The 17571-nt window shown below is 58.4% G+C and overlaps 1 protein-coding gene across 10 annotated transcripts in view; it reads right to left on the minus strand.

Moving 5' to 3' along the window:
* LOC122383893 overlaps positions 1–17571 on the minus strand; it is a 148438-nt gene that overhangs the window by 123599 nt on the left and 7268 nt on the right. For all 10 annotated transcript variants that reach the window (XM_043370739.1, XM_043370741.1, XM_043370742.1 and 7 more), the window contains exons 3-6: positions 10615–10822; positions 9053–9157; positions 8142–8258; positions 79–210 (exon numbers count right to left, since the gene is read on the minus strand). In XM_043370739.1, the coding sequence (XP_043226674.1) occupies positions 79–210; positions 8142–8258; positions 9053–9157; positions 10615–10822 (562 nt within the window). The remainder of the gene's footprint in view (positions 1–78; positions 211–8141; positions 8259–9052; positions 9158–10614; positions 10823–17571) is intronic.

A 17571-nucleotide genomic window follows, 5' to 3' on the forward strand; every position in this document is an offset into this window, starting at 1 on the left:
AATTGGCACTGACACGCGACTGGTCTGGCCTAGTTCGGGGTCGAGCGGCCCCTGCAGCGGGGACCGGGTGTAACTCACCTCGACATTCCTCGTCGCCCTTGCCCTCGAAGCCCTCCTTGCACTTGCAGACGTAGTGGGCCGGGAGATTGCAGCACTCGGCGTTGGGGACGCACCGGGCTGCAAGCTCTGGGTCCAGACATTCGTCGATATCTGCGGAAAGAGATGTCCATGTGTCATTGGTTGATTCTGTGACAGCTGTGTACGTGGACGCCCGACGCACGAGCTACGCATTACTTTAGACGCACGTTTCCGTATAACATAGGCTCAGCATGCGCCACATAGGCATCGGTGATATGGTTCCAGAACAGTTACAGCAGTGGAGGAAAGGATGTACAGCGACACAGCCGATAGCGTGGAAACCCGGGGTACAGTCAAGGATATTTGCCCGAAACGCGATGGCGTCGGACCGATAAGCGATTCTTTGCAGTTGTCCTCATGGGAACGGTGAGAATCTGGAACGGCCAACTGTCGGAAACTGGTCTGTTTTGCATCCATCTGATAAACGAAAGCTGCTGGTGAAATCGCACTGTCTTACAACACAGCTCACATAAACAATGGACAATAAGAACTAGCAGCGTCGCGCGAGAGCGCGTTGTGTGGGATGCCAAAGACCGTTTAGACATAACTAACTTATTATAGTGTAGTGGTCGAAATGGCTTCTTGCTTAGTACGTAAGATTCGGCTTTTTTTGTGTGGAGTGCCTAAATTTACGTTAGAACCCATGCTGTTTATAGGCGCTTTATATAAACCATCGTGCTGGCGTCAAACACCAGGTCACTTTTTGTTGTCGACTAACGGCCGAGGGTGAGAGTTTGAGCTCCTCACCACTGTATTACAACAGCTTCATGTCTGAATGCACACGACTTTTTAGTCTCGTAATACATGCCTTTGACATTCCCCAGTCCCCAGCCTCTCTTGCCCGTACTGGTCTGTTCAAGTGCACGGTGCTGTCGCAGAGCTGAACTGCCCGGGTGCGTCAGGTTATCAACCGCCATCAGCGCCGCGCCGAGACCGTCTATCGGGCAGGTGTACTGTTCAGGGCTGCCGCCATGACCGGACGAATTTACGAGAGGAAACAGTGATTGTGCGTGAGATAGCGTGCCGCTTCATCCAGGCGCCGATGGACAAAGCGCGAGGCTGAATGCCTTCCGTCGAGCGTACAGTTGGCTCCAGCTGGGAGAGGAAGCAATTGTGTCGGAGAAAGTCGGCCTGTTTTATATCTTTTGACCGGAGAGCTCCTCCGGGCCGATCACGCGACCGGTCAGCGGCACCGTCTGGGCACAGGACGGCGCTATGTGCACATGTGGCGGCTGTACCGACCTGCGCTCGTCAGCCGGCGACCGGCGGCTTATCTCGCCATCTCGACAACACGGTGGACGCGGCGCGACACTGGAGCCGGTGACGTCATCGGAGCGACCGCTGCTCTGCAAGGCCAGTCACGTGACAGGCCCGGCAGGTCGGCTGGGGCCCCGGCCGCGCCGTAACCGGCCCCGCCGCAGCGAGGTCGGCTGGCTGGACGGCGTGGGCGGTCCTCGGGTCGGCCCCAGCAGCTCACTTCGCCGGCCACCGAGCACGAGCAACGGGCAGAGACGTGTCTCATGTCGTGCTGGTCTCGTTGCGTCATGCCGCAACAATTCCGTCAAACCAAACAAACACCTTCACCCGGTGTTCTTCACATGTGTCCACAGTTATTTTCAAATCGTGTGCATTCCTTGAAATACAGTTTTCCTGTGTGCACACCCATTGTTAGCGGTGCATGTCGGAGCTTCCCAGCGGCCGGTTTTCGGATTTACACATAAGGCCAGCGCCTCGCCGCTGCCGAGTTCGCCGGTCGCTGTTGCTGACGAGCGTGGGTGGTGGCCTGAGTGACGGCCGTCCGTGTCATAACCAGCCGATGGGCGTCACCGGCGCCGCCGGGCCCGGTCGCTCGTCATCGGCCGCGCCGGGTGTGTGGATCGTTAGCAGGCGTGCGGGGAAACCTCCCTGCCAGCGCGGCGGCCCGGCGACGGTGGCACGCGGCCGCCGCGCCGGCCCGCCATGATAAAACGCAGCGCAGCTTTCTCCGTCCGCGTTCCATCGCTGGCGTTTGATTGGCCTCGGCCACCGTTCCCAACGAGCCCGGCCCGACGCTCCTCCTGCACTGCACTGCACCAAGCTAGGTGTGGCACAGTGTGAGAACCGAGTGGATTCCCAATTGGACGGTGACGTGGACGGTTGGCGTGGTTCTAGCTGACTGGACAGCGACCAGCGCGTGGGATCTTGGAATGACAGCGATCGTAGCCTGCCCGTGACCGGTCATGTCCCGACCACCGGGGCAGTCCGGGTGGTGACACGGCGATGTCGTGCGGACCATACCATTAAAGGGACCCTCCCACCTTCAAAAAAGTTTATGAATTGGCATGAAAGTGATGTCGCTCGGTTCAGAAAGAGCGAAAACAAATATCTACCAAATTTCACCGAAAAACATTCACCGGTTTTCAAGATATTAGACTTTTACTTTTGTTTACTTTTTGGGATCTCCGCTGTTCCTAGCGACTTTATTTGGAAACAATAGTTTGGCAGCTGAAAGTGCGGCACTTGTTGCGCGCAAAGCAGCATATACCACCGCGTGCTACAAAACGTTTTAGTCAAACATTTAAAAATCGTTAGATATCTGCGCTGACGTCACACATTCAGAGGGGTATTCCTATGCATTAGCCCCTCTGAATCAAAATGCTGCAATTTTGAAATTCAATATTTCCGATTTAAGGCATTTCTCGATGTTGTGAGTGCCGAAACCGGTAATTGTGAGCCAGGGACCCCATTTTGGCTATCTCAACTCAAATCTAATGTTAAGATGGGAGGGTCCCTTTAACCCGCGCCCGGCTGGGGGTCCTGGATTTCCACGCCCTGCTGGGGGGGGGGGGGTGTTTGAACACCCCCCTTGTAACTCGGCTCCTGGGCCACGTAGCGATACGCGGAAGGCGGCGTTCGAAAGAGCGTCAAAAATAATGACGAAATCACTTCGGTCAATTTTTTGGTCAGGTCAAAGGTCAGGTCACCAGAGGTCATTGAAGGCAAAATTTCGCCGATTTCCAGGTCGAATGTCGAAAATTTCCAAGAAGCCAACGCATAACTCGGGAACCAATAGAGCTACAGCGCCGCGGAAAAGCGCATTCGATAGCCCTATTAACGCCCTTTCTGAGTAATTCTCTCAGATTTTACCTAACGCCAACGGTTTTGCCTGCAGGGGGCAAAAACTGCAAAAATAGCCGATTTTTTCGGAAACAGTTTTTCTGCAATAACTTTTGACCCAAGCCCTGTACGAGCTTACTTTTACCGGCATCGTGTTCCTCTCGTCAAGACGCATCGAATGAACTATAACTTGACCTTGAAAGGTCAACTTGAAAATTTGACCTCAGGTCAAGGTCATGACCTGACCGGAAAGGGTCATGTTGCATATCAGTCGATCCGTATCGTCGAGCTGAACACATCTAAGGCGTTTTCATCGCTCTAGCATGCCTTTATCAAAAGTTATTTGCGAAAAACTGTTAGATACCATTCGTGACCTAAGATGACCTCAGGGCATAAACAAGGGTCACGGACACCATTTTCATGTTCAGTGTGTCTAAACCACTTGTAATTCGGTGTTTGGGAGTGTTTATAATGTCTTTCGACCAAAAGAGGCGCATTTCAATTTTCTCCCATTGACTTATAATGGGGAGGTCGCAAAATTGACCTGACCTTAGGTCATCGATATCAAAATTCTGAGATATACATTTTGTACATGCTATTGCTCTTAGCAATTGCTGAAAGTTTCAAAGCGATCGGTCACTCGGTGTAGCTATGACAGACATTGAAACTTTTTATGAGGTGAGGTCACTTCAAGTGACCTGGTGACCTGACCTTGAATGACCTTGGTCTGAAATTTTCACAACTTGTGTAGAATTGATGTATAATAATTTGTACCAAAAACGGCGGCGCTCCGCGCCGCCGTTTTTGAGATATTCGCGAAAAACCACAAGGGGGGTGTTCAAACACCCCCCCCCCCAGCAGGGCGCGGGTTAATGAGACCTCCTTTTGGGAGGTATTTATCGGAATCAGAGCGGCCACCGCCCGATATGGACGGGCCACAATGGCGCATCGCGCCGCGACGCCACCCGGCAAAACAGTCCGGCTGCGGTGAAAGCCATCGTGCGCCAACAGCCTTCCGCGTTGCGCAAACGACCTTATATGGGTGGCGTGCGCCATGACGGGTCGGCCGGTCGGTCTCGGAGGCGGCCTCCGGGTCGCGACACAGACGTGACGGGCATCCTCGAACTGGGAAAGTGTGGCCGCGCTCCGGTGCGCCCGGACGCGCTGTCAACTCTCCCAGCTCTGGCCGCGGGTGGCAGGTGCGTTAATTCAGCGCGGTCTCGGAAATGAGCTCCAGCGCCCGCGTTCACGGCCGCGCCTCGTCACTCCTCACGGCCCGGCCGAGCCGGCTCAGTCGGCCGCTCACGAGCGCTATCATCCGGCGTCTGAGATACCTACGTCCCGGGTTGCGAGGGTGGACTCGCTGACGGGCTAAGCCCGCCTCAAGGCCCGGCCCGGTGCCGGCTGCAGCCGGGCTTCTCTCCGGTGCAATGCCGCGACCTGGTTACGTGCAGGCGGCCCGACGCCGTTACCACCGCTGACAGAAAGCGAAACCTCAGTGGTGGTGTGTCGGACCGCGCACTGCACGCGCGCCCGGCTGCTGCGGCCGCGCCGCCGTCCTGCTTCTCATTGTGCGAAGCGCAGAGCACTGACCGGCAGTGGACACGGCCCGTTACAGTGAGTCGTCGACAGGACCACAGGGTGTCGGCCTGCGGGACGCTCCGTCACTCTGCGAATATACCATCCCGCCGGCGGTGTCTGGGTCGCCATGGAGACGGCCGGCCAGCGGAACGTCACAATGCCGCTCCGAGAACGCGCGGCCGCGTCACTTTCGCCCGTCCCGATAAGGAGTGGAGCGCCGCCGGTCCTTCCGTCTAGTGAGGAGGTCGGCTCGGTCTGATGAACGGGCACCGCCACTGACCGCGGCCGATCGGCTCATCTGGTGGCGGTGGAGGGCGGCACGCTGACCTTGGTGGGCGCCCACATCACCGCCCGGTGCCCCCCAAACGGCTCAAGCACAGGCACAGCCGGTGGGCGGCGGGGGTGGAGTGCCGGTGACCGGCCCGTGTCACGGCTGGGAGCGGGCCGTGAATGTGCAGATGAGCAGAAGGTGCGTGCCGGACGGGCGGGCGGGCGCGGCTGTGGACTGACGGCCGCCGGCGGCGGGCGGCGGCCTCGGTGCCGCTGAGGCGGAGCCACCGCCCCAGCCGCCAGCACCGTCTCTCCACTTCATCGGCGCCGGCGTGGGCGGCCGCGGGGCCGGCCGGCCGGCTGGCTGGCCTTGCCGGCGCCGGTCGGCGCGGCAGTGTCGGCCCACACCTGGTGGGGCGGCCCGCGCCCTCCCCCTGCCATCTCCAGCCCGCCCCGCCCCGCCCGGCCCTTTAACCTTCGCCCCAGTGGGGGGGGGGGCATATGTTACCACCCTGTCGCGTTTTTCGCGTGTGAATAAAAAACCGCGGCGCGTAGCGCCGCGCCGCTTGGGGTAGCTTTTGGTACATCAATTTTGGACAATGTGTGAAATTTTTGACCCCAGGTCATGTCAGGTCAGGTCACCAGGTCAAGTTAACTGACCAAGCCTTAAAAAAAGTTTGCAATCATGTCCAGCCTGCAGTGTTTGTCAGAAAGGTTTGAAACTTGGTGGATTGCATGCTGTTATGGGAACCTACAATTTGTATATCTCGGATTTTTTATATCAGTGACCTAAGGTCAGGTCAGTGGCATGACCTTTCCATTACAAGTCAATGGAGAAAAATGAAAATGCCTCTAGATCCGTGTGTACGCATAGGAACAGTCCAAATATTTCAGAATCACAATGATTTAGTCCACTCGTGATGACCAAGGTGTCATTTTTGCTGATAGCCTCTAGAAAGGTCATCCGAGGTCATTTGAGGCTACAAACAGTTTTTTGCCAATAACTCGCGATTGGAAAGAGATAGAACGCTGGGGATGGTCTCATTGTGTTTGTCTTGTTGAGACGCATCGACTGATATGCAACATGACCTTTTCCGGTCAGGTCATGACCTTGACCTGAGGTCAAATTTTTAAGTTGACCTTTCAAGGTCAAATTATAGTTCATTCGACGCGTCTCGGTGAGGGGAACACGATTCTGGCAATAGAAATGTCGTGGCTTTTTGTAGTCGAAAGTTATCGTCGAAAAACACTTTTCGTAAAAACAGCTATTTTGGGAGTTTTTGCCCTCTGGAGGCTAAACCGTTGACCTGAGGACAATATTGATAATGACCTTTTCAAAAGAATAGTTCAAAAGCTATCGATTGCTCTTCCATGCGTTTTTCTAGCTACCATAGTTCCTGAGATAGCGGCATGTTTTCTGAAAAATATAATGACAATTGGCAAATTTTGACCTTTGATGACCTCTGGTGACCCCAATATTGCTCTAAGGTGAAAAATGACCGAAATACTTTCAAACGTACGTATTGAGAGCTATCGACTGCTTTTTACCGCGTCTTTCTAGCCCTCTTAGTTTTTGAGTTAGAGGTGGGTGGTAACATATGCCCCCCTCACTAGGGCGAAGTTGGCCGAGACCGCCACTGGGGCGCGGGTTAAACCGCCGACACCTGACCCGGCTCCGCTTGGTTAACTCGTGCCGGTCGTGACACCGCGGCGCTGACCCCATCTCCCTTCACCGGGCGCGGTGTGGCGGCGTTTTTAGCGCGCGGGAGCGGGTCGGCCGACCGGAGCTATGGGTGGAGCTCTGCCGTCAGCCCTGGTGCCCGGCACCGCTTGCTCATCTCAGCACCTGCACGCAGCGCGCGAGTGGGCGCCGCATTCCGCGCGGGGCTGGCACCGCTCGCCGCATGACGTGGCTGCGGGCGGCCGTGACGCCGACTTTCTGGGCGCGTCGGCGCGTCTCGAGACACCCTCCGCGGCGGGAGGCAGGCGCTGCTGCAGGGTGATTTACGGTCCGGGCCGGAGTCGGCGACCGCGCACAGACTTCTTTGTGTCCTCTACGAATCATGCACTCAGACATATGGGTGGTGCAGTCGCTGAGCTGCACCATCCGCTGCACCCGCCCTTCTCCCCTGATTAACATGGGGAGGGTGCCTGGCACCGCCGCTTCTCTACTCCTCGGTTCTGGGAGATATCAGTCGTTTCGGCTGCCTCTTCAGCCACCCTCCCGCTTGTGCGCGCATTAGGCGGAGGGATAGGCGCTGTTTGGGCGGAGTGCCGGACCCGCCTGTTTTCCATAAGCGCAGGGTGACGTCAGTGCGCGTGGAGGCGCGCTGACACCGCTCCCCTCCCCCGCCCCCTCCTCAGACGGCCAGTGGGCAGATCTAATCTGTCTGTGCCGGCGACGCCCAGGGATTAATCACGAGTCAGCTACCCAGCTACATTGCTACAAGTCGCGCTGAGGTGAGCGTTCATAAAGGGGTTCTTAGCAGCCCAGACTCCGTACAAGATGCATGGAGCTACCCGTTGAAGCTGGCCCATGTGTATCTCAGGACCACACTTCCTCAGTTGCCATCCTGCAGCCGATGAAACTAGGTTATACCTGGGCGGACATCCGCCAGTCGCCACCAAGGCGACCCCCACGACCCACGCGCTCTCCGGCCCCCGCTGTGACCCTCGACAGTGGCACTCTCACGCGTCCGTTGGCACCTGGCAGCCTTTCACTGTGACGCCCTCAGCGTCGACTCGAGGGCCGGCTCCACCCGCTATCACGGCGGCAAGCCCGGCTGTTTTTCGCTGACCTGTCTCTCAAATGCTGCAGCGCGGATGTAGGATTTACGCCGTCTGTCGGCGATATTGCGTGTAGCTCTCGCCTCGTCCGACGGGCGGCGGTTCAGGCCAGCTAAGGCCGTCTTTTGTTTGGAGCAGCACGCGGCTTCCGCCAAAGTGGACAAACAGAGCCGGTCTTGGGTTTCTCTCGCGCTCTGTTGTGGGTGAACAGGATGTGTGTGGGCTGACGGGCGCGGCAGAAGGCGCCGTGCTGTCAAAAGAAAACCTACCTGTGCAAGTTGTGCCGTCGCCTTCGTATCCCGGGAAACAGGAACAGAAGAAGCCGCCCATCGTGTTCGTACACCGCGCGAAGATGTCGCACGGGCGGTACTTGCATTCATTCTCATCTGAAACAAACACGCCGTGTCATTTGCGTCAAAAGAGTGAGGTTATCAGTTCTAAAGAGGCACTGGACTGATATCCCTCGACTCGGTTGATGATGTGGTGATTGGTCACGGTATCGGCCCTTGCTCCGGTGGCGGGGTTTCCGCGCTCACGGTCGCGGCCGCTGAACATCTGCGTCACGATTGCCGCCGCTGAAGGCGTGCGTCATGATCGCCGTGGCCGGAAGTGGCGGCTGGCCGGTACGCCCCTCGCGCGCCCCTCGCCAGCAGCAGCCAGACGACTACATCTGCTGCCCGCGGGCGAGGTGACAAGGCCGCCGCGCCTGCTAACGTACCTCCCTACCCGGAGCAACGGCGCCGCGAGCGGCTCCAAGAAGGATCGCTGGCTTATCAATCAATACCGCATCACTGCTCAGCTTAGTTACTCAACTGAGATTCGCTATAGTATTACCAGCGGGGATGCAGATTCCGAAGTCAGGAATTAGTGTCAGCAGCGTAGTTATTGGGACAAGCTGCAGTGATCATGTTATTTTTAAGCATCAAGATACGTTGAATTTAAAACATTTGATTGAAAACAATGTATGAATGTGAGCAGAAATCTACCTTCTGCCTTTCCTTTCCCGGTCACCTGCCTTCCATCCCCACTCAACCCCACATACATATTCAGTTCTCGTATAACAGTTCAAACTAAACTGTAGGATTTCGTTGTCGTAGTGTCCAGGCATCAAATACACTCGTAACCCTCAAACACGTTGGGCACACACAGTGAGACTTTGTGCCGACACGGCGCTACTTACCGGGCATCTCGCAGCCCTTGCCACCGAAGCCATCGTTACAGTAGCATTGAGAATCTAGGCAGGCACCGTTGACACAGGGCCGGCCGGTGGCCAGCTGACATGTGTCTGCAACAGAGACGGGACGTGGTGAGGTGAGCAGCCGGTCAGCGGTCAGTGCGGTCACCGCCGACGCCATGCATTGACCCCGGCCGGCGGCGGACCGGTCCGCGGTGACGCTGGACGGTGGACGCGGTCCGGCGCTGCGGGTTTTGTCCGCCGCTGCGGCCGGAGCGCCCACAGACCTGAGCGGCAGCACGCCGAGCACGCCGGCAGCGGCGGCACGGCAAAAACGGTGTGTCGGTCGGGCTGCGCGTCCCGGTCAGATCCGCGGGACCGTGAGACCGTGAGAGGCGCCGACAACGCGAGGGAAGGCGGGGGACTCGGATGGAAGGACCGTGGGAGATGGTAAAGGACGGCACAAAACGGTGCTAGGTGGTCGGGAGTTGCGTTGGGTGTCATTATGAAAAGCCTATGTCGCTTAATAAGGTTACAGCTCCTTGAAATACAATGCCATATCTATTGGGAAGGAACGAGCAATACGGTTATGTCTGGTAGTCTAGCTGAAACTGAACGGAAAGAACAAATCGTGTCTGTCCTACTGGGATGTGAGAGCTGCCTCTCTGGCAGTGATCCGGTCCAGTCATGTGGTCCCATCTAGTCCAGCCGGTCTCAGGGACCGGCACTGGTTGAGACCGGTCTCACGATCACTGGAGGGGAGGGGCGCAAATTGGGCATTAGCTCGTGATCGGCACAGCCACCGATGATTGCAGAGATGGCTGGCATACTGATTGGTGATGTGGCCATGATTGAATCTGAAGTCGGGGCTGCTTTGCAGGAGGGACGTTGACCTTGAGGGAGCTATAATTCTTGTCAAGCTAGAATGTAAAGAGAAATGATAAACAAGTGTTTGCAATTCAAACCACCACACCTGCTTTTTTCTAGCTGTGGACTGTGGTTTTCAATTAAGTGATGTCATCACGGCTTTGTTAATTCGTGAATGCATCATCAAATACATAATCGTTATTGTTGCTCAGTTGCGTTTCTTTCACTCTGTTTTGTGCCATTGTTTGTCGCTGGGACACATGTTTGGCGACTAACGTCTGGAGGTGCCGTAACAGTCCATTACGTGATGACGCTGCTGCTGGTCCGACCGTTGGTTCAGGGGCCACTGCAGGAGGACAATGGCGGGTGGACACGCGAGCGGGTCGTTGGAGGTGCTGAGTGGTCAGGAGAACGGTCAGGGCGACAAACGGGAGTCAGCGACACGTAATGGGATGGTGGGAGCGGACACCGGCCATCAGGGAAACCCATCATCTTAAACGGCCTTTGACGAAACGCGCTGTTACACATCGGTACCTATTTGAATGTGACGCAAATATTTTATGCAATGAATTTTTGTTACAAATTAAGAAGATATGATAGAGAATAAGTTAAATCATTTATGCATATAATATCAAGCTCTTTTTAGCGGTAGCGAACTATGGCTACATTTAAGTCGAATAATAAAAACGGGTATGACTTACTTGTGCACTTAAGCTCTTTAACCAGCTCGTCAGAGCCAAGATAGCACTGAGGCACGCCATCACACAGCTTGGACAGCTCAAACAGCTGCAGCACCTCAGAGCTCTCGTTCACTTGGCAGCCAAAATAGCCATCTTCTAAGTTCAGGAAAAACACTTCTTGCGTGAGGCCACCGTAGTCTAACCGGGGTGGCGGTACCTGACCGAACGTCTGAAACAGAGACGGGACATTGTCAGTCAGGTCGAACACATTTTAACTCCCAGATACATTGTCAGGCAAAGCACGTATAAAGTTCCGGGTATATTGGTACACAAATTGAGGAATGAATTGTTGGATTTTCTTGTAACGGTAAGGTGTGTTTATGTCGGATAAATTACATGAATTCGCCGGGGCTGTGGCGCCGCAGTATAAATGGAGTGAGCGAACTGAGCGCGATTACGAGGCGCCCCCACGGTGAGATAATGACGGCGACCCTGAGCGGTCAGCCCGGTCAGTGGATGACCTCTCCCGTGAACTCCCGGAATGGTGCGCCGGCTCGGTCGACAATTACGGCGCCACATCAGACCGGCCCGATCGCTTTTGTTCCGTCAGCCGTCAGCGACATCGAGCACCCGGCGGCCATCACCATTAATTACGGCGCCTCTAAACGGCGCCTCGGCCGGCGCTCAGCGGCGACAAAGAGCAGCATCGGTCGCACCAGGCAGTCTGACCAGAACGCCACCCAACAATTAATAACGTGTGTGTTCTCATGATAGCCTCTTTAGCGGCGGCTAAACACACTGTCGGCGGTGATTGTCCCGCTTGTGAGCCGCCGCCGAGCGTGGTGACTCGTCAGCTGAACGGATTGAGACGAGCTCAGTTTCCGCCCGGCGTCAGGCGCCGGCAATTTGCCCATCGCGATCCGCCGCGCCGTCCGGGTAAAGCGTCACGTCGTTACAGAGTGCCGATTTCCCGGCCGGCCGTGCGAGCGACTGATTTATGGCGCCCGGCGGGCGTGATTCGGCGCACTGGAGACCATTCATGCGCGGCCATAGAGACGTCCGCTGGCCCCGTATCACAGGCCTGGTCCATCGTCCCTCCGTCGTCACCGCGCACCGCTGGCTTTGTGCGGTCGCTGTACGGCGAAGGGTTGCGACTAGCGGCCTTGAAGTCGCCGTGAACTCGGCCCAGCGACGACAGGTTCCTGCTTCGCCGTGTTAAAAGAAGGCGCGTTTGAAAACGAAACTTGTTTGAGGGATCTACACGGCATTCCTCGATTACAGGACAAGCATCCGCCATCTTTATGAGACGGCGAACAGCACTGTGAGGTGGTTCTCGGTTCTGAGTCAGAACATTGAGCCCGGTCTTAGTTCACCGTCGCAGTTCTCTATAGAACATGACTGACTGCATTCTGCATGCGGCTATTGCACAGCGCCGGCCCTTGTGTGCGGCCGGATAAGGCTCCGCTGTGGGCTGTAAATGCGCTGCGGACACGGTCCCGGGTCGAGGTCAGCTCGCGGGGGACGGGGTGCGGTGCGCCTCAGAGCGCCGGCCTACGGTGACCGGTCACACCTCGGGGCGCCAGCAGCCGCGCCGCAACGGTTCGCGCCGAGCGGGCAACGTCCCATGGCGCCACGGCCGGCCAACGGAGCGCGACCGGACCAGCCGTCGACCTTAGAGGCGACCTCGGCACGCACCGCGAACCGCCGCCGTGCCGCCGGAACCGAGTGCCGGCGCCGCGTCCCTGCCGAACGGTCGGCACGGCCCGGCGGCCAAAAACCGGCACCGCCGAGCCGAGCTCCGTGAGCGGCGCCGACCGCGCGGCCGTCCTCAGCGCGGCACGGCGCCGATACTGTGCCGGGGCGCGCGCGGCACGGAACCACCACCGGGAGACTGCGATCGACCACAACAGACTAACTCAGCCATCTAGCGACTGCAATCGGGCGTTGGCGGCTAGCACCAGCCGGTGCCTGGCGTGTAATCGTAGGCGTCGCGCCGCCGCTCGCCGCTCGACCGACGCCAGGAGAGCGGCGCTTGTGCAAACTCCGGGAGCCGTATACGGCGACTGCAAGGTCCCGCACCGGCCGGCGCGGCGGCTTTTCGCAATACCACTCAGCGCAGCGGCGGCGGCGGAGTTCAGCTCATGGGCGCCGCTGACTCATCAAGGATTCATACCCTCGCGGCTCGCGGTATGCGCTCACGACAGGGACACCCTTTTTGCCGCCGGCAGGGATCCAAACAATCAATTTGTGAGCGGGCGGCTCACCGGCGTGCGCTGTGCCGCACAGTGGCCTCCGCACCGGTGTCGGATCCTCTGTAACCTTGCCGCCTGGTGGGCAGAGAACCCGAGACACTTACAGGCTCGTAAACAAATATCCGTCCGCGCCGGTCGGCGTTCCGACTGCGTTTGGCACTGCGCAGGTGACGATTACGATCCCGGCAAAAAGACGTCAACGCCGACCGAACGACCGTCGCTGAGCCCCTCCTGACTCATCTGAACACCGCCGCCGCCGGAGAGGCGCCCGCCGCCGCCGCTTATGTAAATTGGCCGCGGCGAGATGCGGACAGGACGATGGCGGGGTAATGTGTCCAAATGACGGGCCGCCGGGCCGATGGTCCCGTTTAAGTGCAGTCGTTCATGTCTCCGTCTGGCCGTCGGTCCGTTTTTGCTGGCGGTCATCGCGCCGCGCCGCCCCGGCCTCCGGGTTCTGAGACGTGACGACGCCGCGACCACGGCGGCAGAACGGACCGCACGGCGCTGCCGCGAACAATGTGCGACAAGAAAAACTGCCACCGCGTCCGGACGCCGCCGAATGGGATCGGACAGCAGCCGACACCGCAACGTTCCGCCGTCAGGGAGGGGGTCCTGAGCCTCGCCGAGACGGGGACCTGCAGCTGGCGCCGCTCCAACCGGCTGGCCAAGGTTCTGTGTACCGATCTGTCCCTGACTCGGCTGTGCTGTTTGTCTCCTTCTCGGGAGCCGGTATGCTGTGTGATCTGTGCAGCTAAAGGGCCTCTATGGTGAGACAGTGTGACTTCATACATATGATCGCGTGTCGAGGGGTGAATCCCAGCAGCTTAGCAGGGCGTACCGCGTCTTGTAGCTATGCTATCTCGTCAGTTATAAGGCAAGCACCGCCTTGGATATCTCTGGCTTGCATCTCTGTAATACCGCATCAGATGGGAATTTTGAGGGTCACTCCTCATGGCTCACGTCTGCTCTGGGCGGCTCGATGGGCCGGTGGGTGCGGTCCGACCGCTATCTGGTCTAGTTATCAAACGGGGGCCGGACAGATCGTGATGTCGACCGTTTTCACCGGCCGGCGCTGGGAGACGGGCGGTGGACGGTGGGCGGTGCCGGCGGCAGCTCGGTGACATTCTCCGCCCCGGGGACGACCACGCCAGCGCCGCCTCCGAGCCGTGTGTTCGCTTTCACAGAAACTCGCCTCGTTCGGGGCTGTTAATGGCCCTCTGTTTCTAGCGCAAACGCCCGCCGGTGAATTAATGCAGCCGGGCGGAACTCTGTGCCGGGTCGGCTGTTGACTGTTCCCGGTGGAAGCGGTGTTGACTGACACGGCCGAGCGGCAGTCGGGAGACGGTTCGGTGAACGAGCCACCCGGGGCAGCCCGGCCGGCCGGGAGCCCTCAGACGGCGCCGGCCGGCCGGCTACGAGCGCAGGGCGGTCGGGATGGCCCCTATCAAGGTCGACGTCGGCGAGCCTCAGCTGCAACGATGCCCGGCGGCGGTGGCGGCCGCGGTGCCCGTGTCGCGACCTTGAACTCTGAGATCACGGCTCGGCGGGGCGCAGGGAGCAGCGGCCGCACCGCTCTGCGCTTTGTCCATGAAGAGGATGTGGCCGGCGTGGAATGGCCCCGGTCGGAGGGTGGCAAGACGCGAAGAGACGCGTGGGTGGTTTTTGCCGACGGGGTTCTGCCTCCCACCCGCTGTGAGGGCTGGGGATGTATGTTTTGTGGGACTGCTGCGGCTGTGATGGTGCTCCGAGATACATTTGGATCTGGCTAATGGATAAAACTGTCCGGCGTGATCTCACGACAATCCGTCGGCCCGCGCTGCTTATCGCACCGATGACATCGTCATGCATCACACGAGCTTCAGTTGGAAAACCTTGACCAAAGCAAACTCCACTTCAAGGTTTGCGGCCGTGCCTTTCTCCGCGAATCTTGGCACCGTGTCAACTTCTCAGAGGGATGATTATTATCAGATACAACACAAAACACTTCTGAATATTAAACTGACTTTTGGAATCCGGTTCATCGACATGATTCCGGTTCGTCCGCTCGGGAGAAATCAAACTCCGGTTTGTGGCGAGTGCCGACGCGTCCGTCTGACAGGTGGACGATTTCAGAGATGGATTCTGCCCCGAGGCTGCGTTACAGCCGATTTTCAGTCGCCTTCCGATTCCAGCCGCCAATCAGAGGGTCGGGCTCTGACGCGGAAGGCATTCGCAGCGTCGGCGGGGTCGGAGGTCATGTGAGACTGTCTGGAACGGTGGGACGCACCCTCGACTCTCTCCGCCCGCGCCACCGAGCGGCGCCGGGCCGAGGCTGAGACTGAGGACTCACTCTGCCAGCGATACAATCGGTGACGTGGCGATCGCGACCGTCTACTCTGAACGACTGCGTCAGCCACGCGGAGAATGCAGAGGGGCGGCGCCTGACGGCGTTCACCCGGTATCGGCACGACAAACTACCGGGCGCGCCGATATCTTCCTCTCCCGCCCGCTGCCCTCGCCCCGTCCGCCCGTCGGCTTTCGACGCAGCGTTGGCAACCTTGCACCAGGCAGTGGCTGATCCATCACAGGGACACTGGGGATAGCTGGCGCCGCCTAATCACGCCAGAGACAGGGCGTTATCAGTCATCTGTGGGCACGCGGCGCCGGTCACACCTCGCCCGGCGCCCCGCACGCGCCGCCCCGGCTCCACCGTCCCGGCTCCACCGCCCCGTCTCGATCGGTCTCCGGGCGGACCCAGCGCTGCAGAAGGAGGTCAGATGGTGACCCGGGGAGCGCGATCTCCAGCCGCACCAAGAACTTTCGCGGCCGCCGGCGGGCCCGATCGGCACAGAGCCAGGGCTGAGCGACATTTTCAAGGCGGCGAAGCGCATGGCGGGGTCGATTGGACGGTGAAGTGCGTCTAGGACGGAGTTTGCGTGGTGTTGTGTCGCATGTGTGCGTGGCAGCCGACGCGTGGATGACGAGCGAGCGGGGCGTACTTTCACTCTCAGAGGCACGTGGGAGGACTGTGCCGCCGCTCGGTCTGTCCCGTTTGCATAATCAGTGCCGCCGAGACAACGGCCTGGTCTATAACGTCATCGAAGCCGCCAGCAGCCAATTTTCGTCCACGGCTTCTCGAGTCATGTCTCCGTGCAAAATGATGACCTGATAACGCCTGAATGAATCTGGAGCAACCTAAGGCGAGCGTGAATTTCACACAAAGGGCCTTTGGAACGCTGCCTACCAGCATCGAATCGGTGCTGATTGGCACAGACCATGGCTATAAAGACGTGCAGACGTCGCAGTGTTTCGATGTTTGCCCGACCACCCTCCGCCCAGGGCTGTTTCGCGGCCCGGCGAGCTCAATTGAAGTGTGTTGTTGATCCTATGACAACGCCCCGGCAGAGACCAAGGCTATATGATAATACGATGACTAATTTGATTATGTAACCTTGAACGGCGCCGGGTGACGGGAATAAGGCAAAAAGCATTTCCTTGTGCGAGCTGGCTTTGATCGAAACATGAAGCATAAACCCTTAAGATTGACGTGACTAAACATAACAGTTTCAGGTTATCTATTAGGTACATTTTTAAATGTGACATCTGACTCAGATATGAAGACGACAATTTGTTTCTGATGCCGATATAATAACAAGTAAAAATATTTTTACCAACTTGATTTACATTTACGTCAGAGCAATTATTGTTGAAATAAATTAAATGAATACCTTTCAGTTGGACTCATAAATGGGCATTCTATATAAGTAAAATTTCATTCATATTCCGGGGCCTGACAGGCGTTTTCTGAGCGGGCTAAGACGGATTGCGCGCCACTGAATCCCGTACCGGTCTCCCACACTGCAGAGCTCCGCTTCCAGTGAAACCGTTCGGGCAGCGCGCGGCGCTGTTGCACCGCTGTTGCGCCTGCGAATGGATCGTCGATTTCCCGCACTGTTGGTCGCCGCGGTCGGTCGGCGGTCTCTAATCGTCGCTGAGGTCACACTGCTGGTGAATTTCCTCACCGGGGGCGTGCACGCCGCCACCGCGCCGCTCCGGAGCGTCCCACGTTGGCCGGCGGCGCTCACGGAGCGGCTCATTCCGCCGCGGCCGCGCCGGCTCCGTCTCAGTCCATTAGCCGGCCGGCCGGCGCCGCCGCGGTCCTGACAGTGACCTTCAGGGCCGCGGCGGTATGTCCGATACCAGCAGGAAGGGGAGTGACATCGGGCCGAGACCGTGCCTGCCTCCAGAGATAACCGACCAATGGCCACTCACCGACGGCTCAGTTTCATGTTGAACCTTTCACTTTCTGGGAGGGCGCAGGGCGTTGTGCGCGCGGCGGTGTCTGAGGTGGCGGCGGCTCCGCCCGCCCTTCGCCCCGGCTGCTCTATCTTTAGGGTCACTGACACCGTGCTGGGGTCGACCGCGGGCGGCTCGGCGGCGGGCGGCGGCGAGTCTCGTCGTAATTTGGTCTCCGGTGGGGCCATGCGGCCGCCACCCGGGGTACGGCCTCGCGTCGATCGCTCGCTAATGACGGCCGACAGCGCGCTGATGAGTGGAGCGGCGTGACACGGCCAAAGAGCCACTCTGGGTATCAGCGACACACCGTGCAGCGGCTCCGAGCGGAGGCGAGCGGCCGGTTTTTCCAGCTCGCCGACTGCCGCTGGCGAGAACCGAGCCCGGGTCTGTCGACGCTGCAGCGAATTACGGCTTCCTGGCATTGTAGCCGGTCTGTGGACCCCACGGTCAG

Source organism: Amphibalanus amphitrite, unplaced genomic scaffold, assembly GCF_019059575.1.
Source record: "Amphibalanus amphitrite isolate SeventyFive unplaced genomic scaffold, NRLGWU_Aamphi_draft 000176F_arrow, whole genome shotgun sequence".
Classification (NCBI taxonomy): Eukaryota; Metazoa; Arthropoda; class Thecostraca; order Balanomorpha; family Balanidae; genus Amphibalanus; species Amphibalanus amphitrite.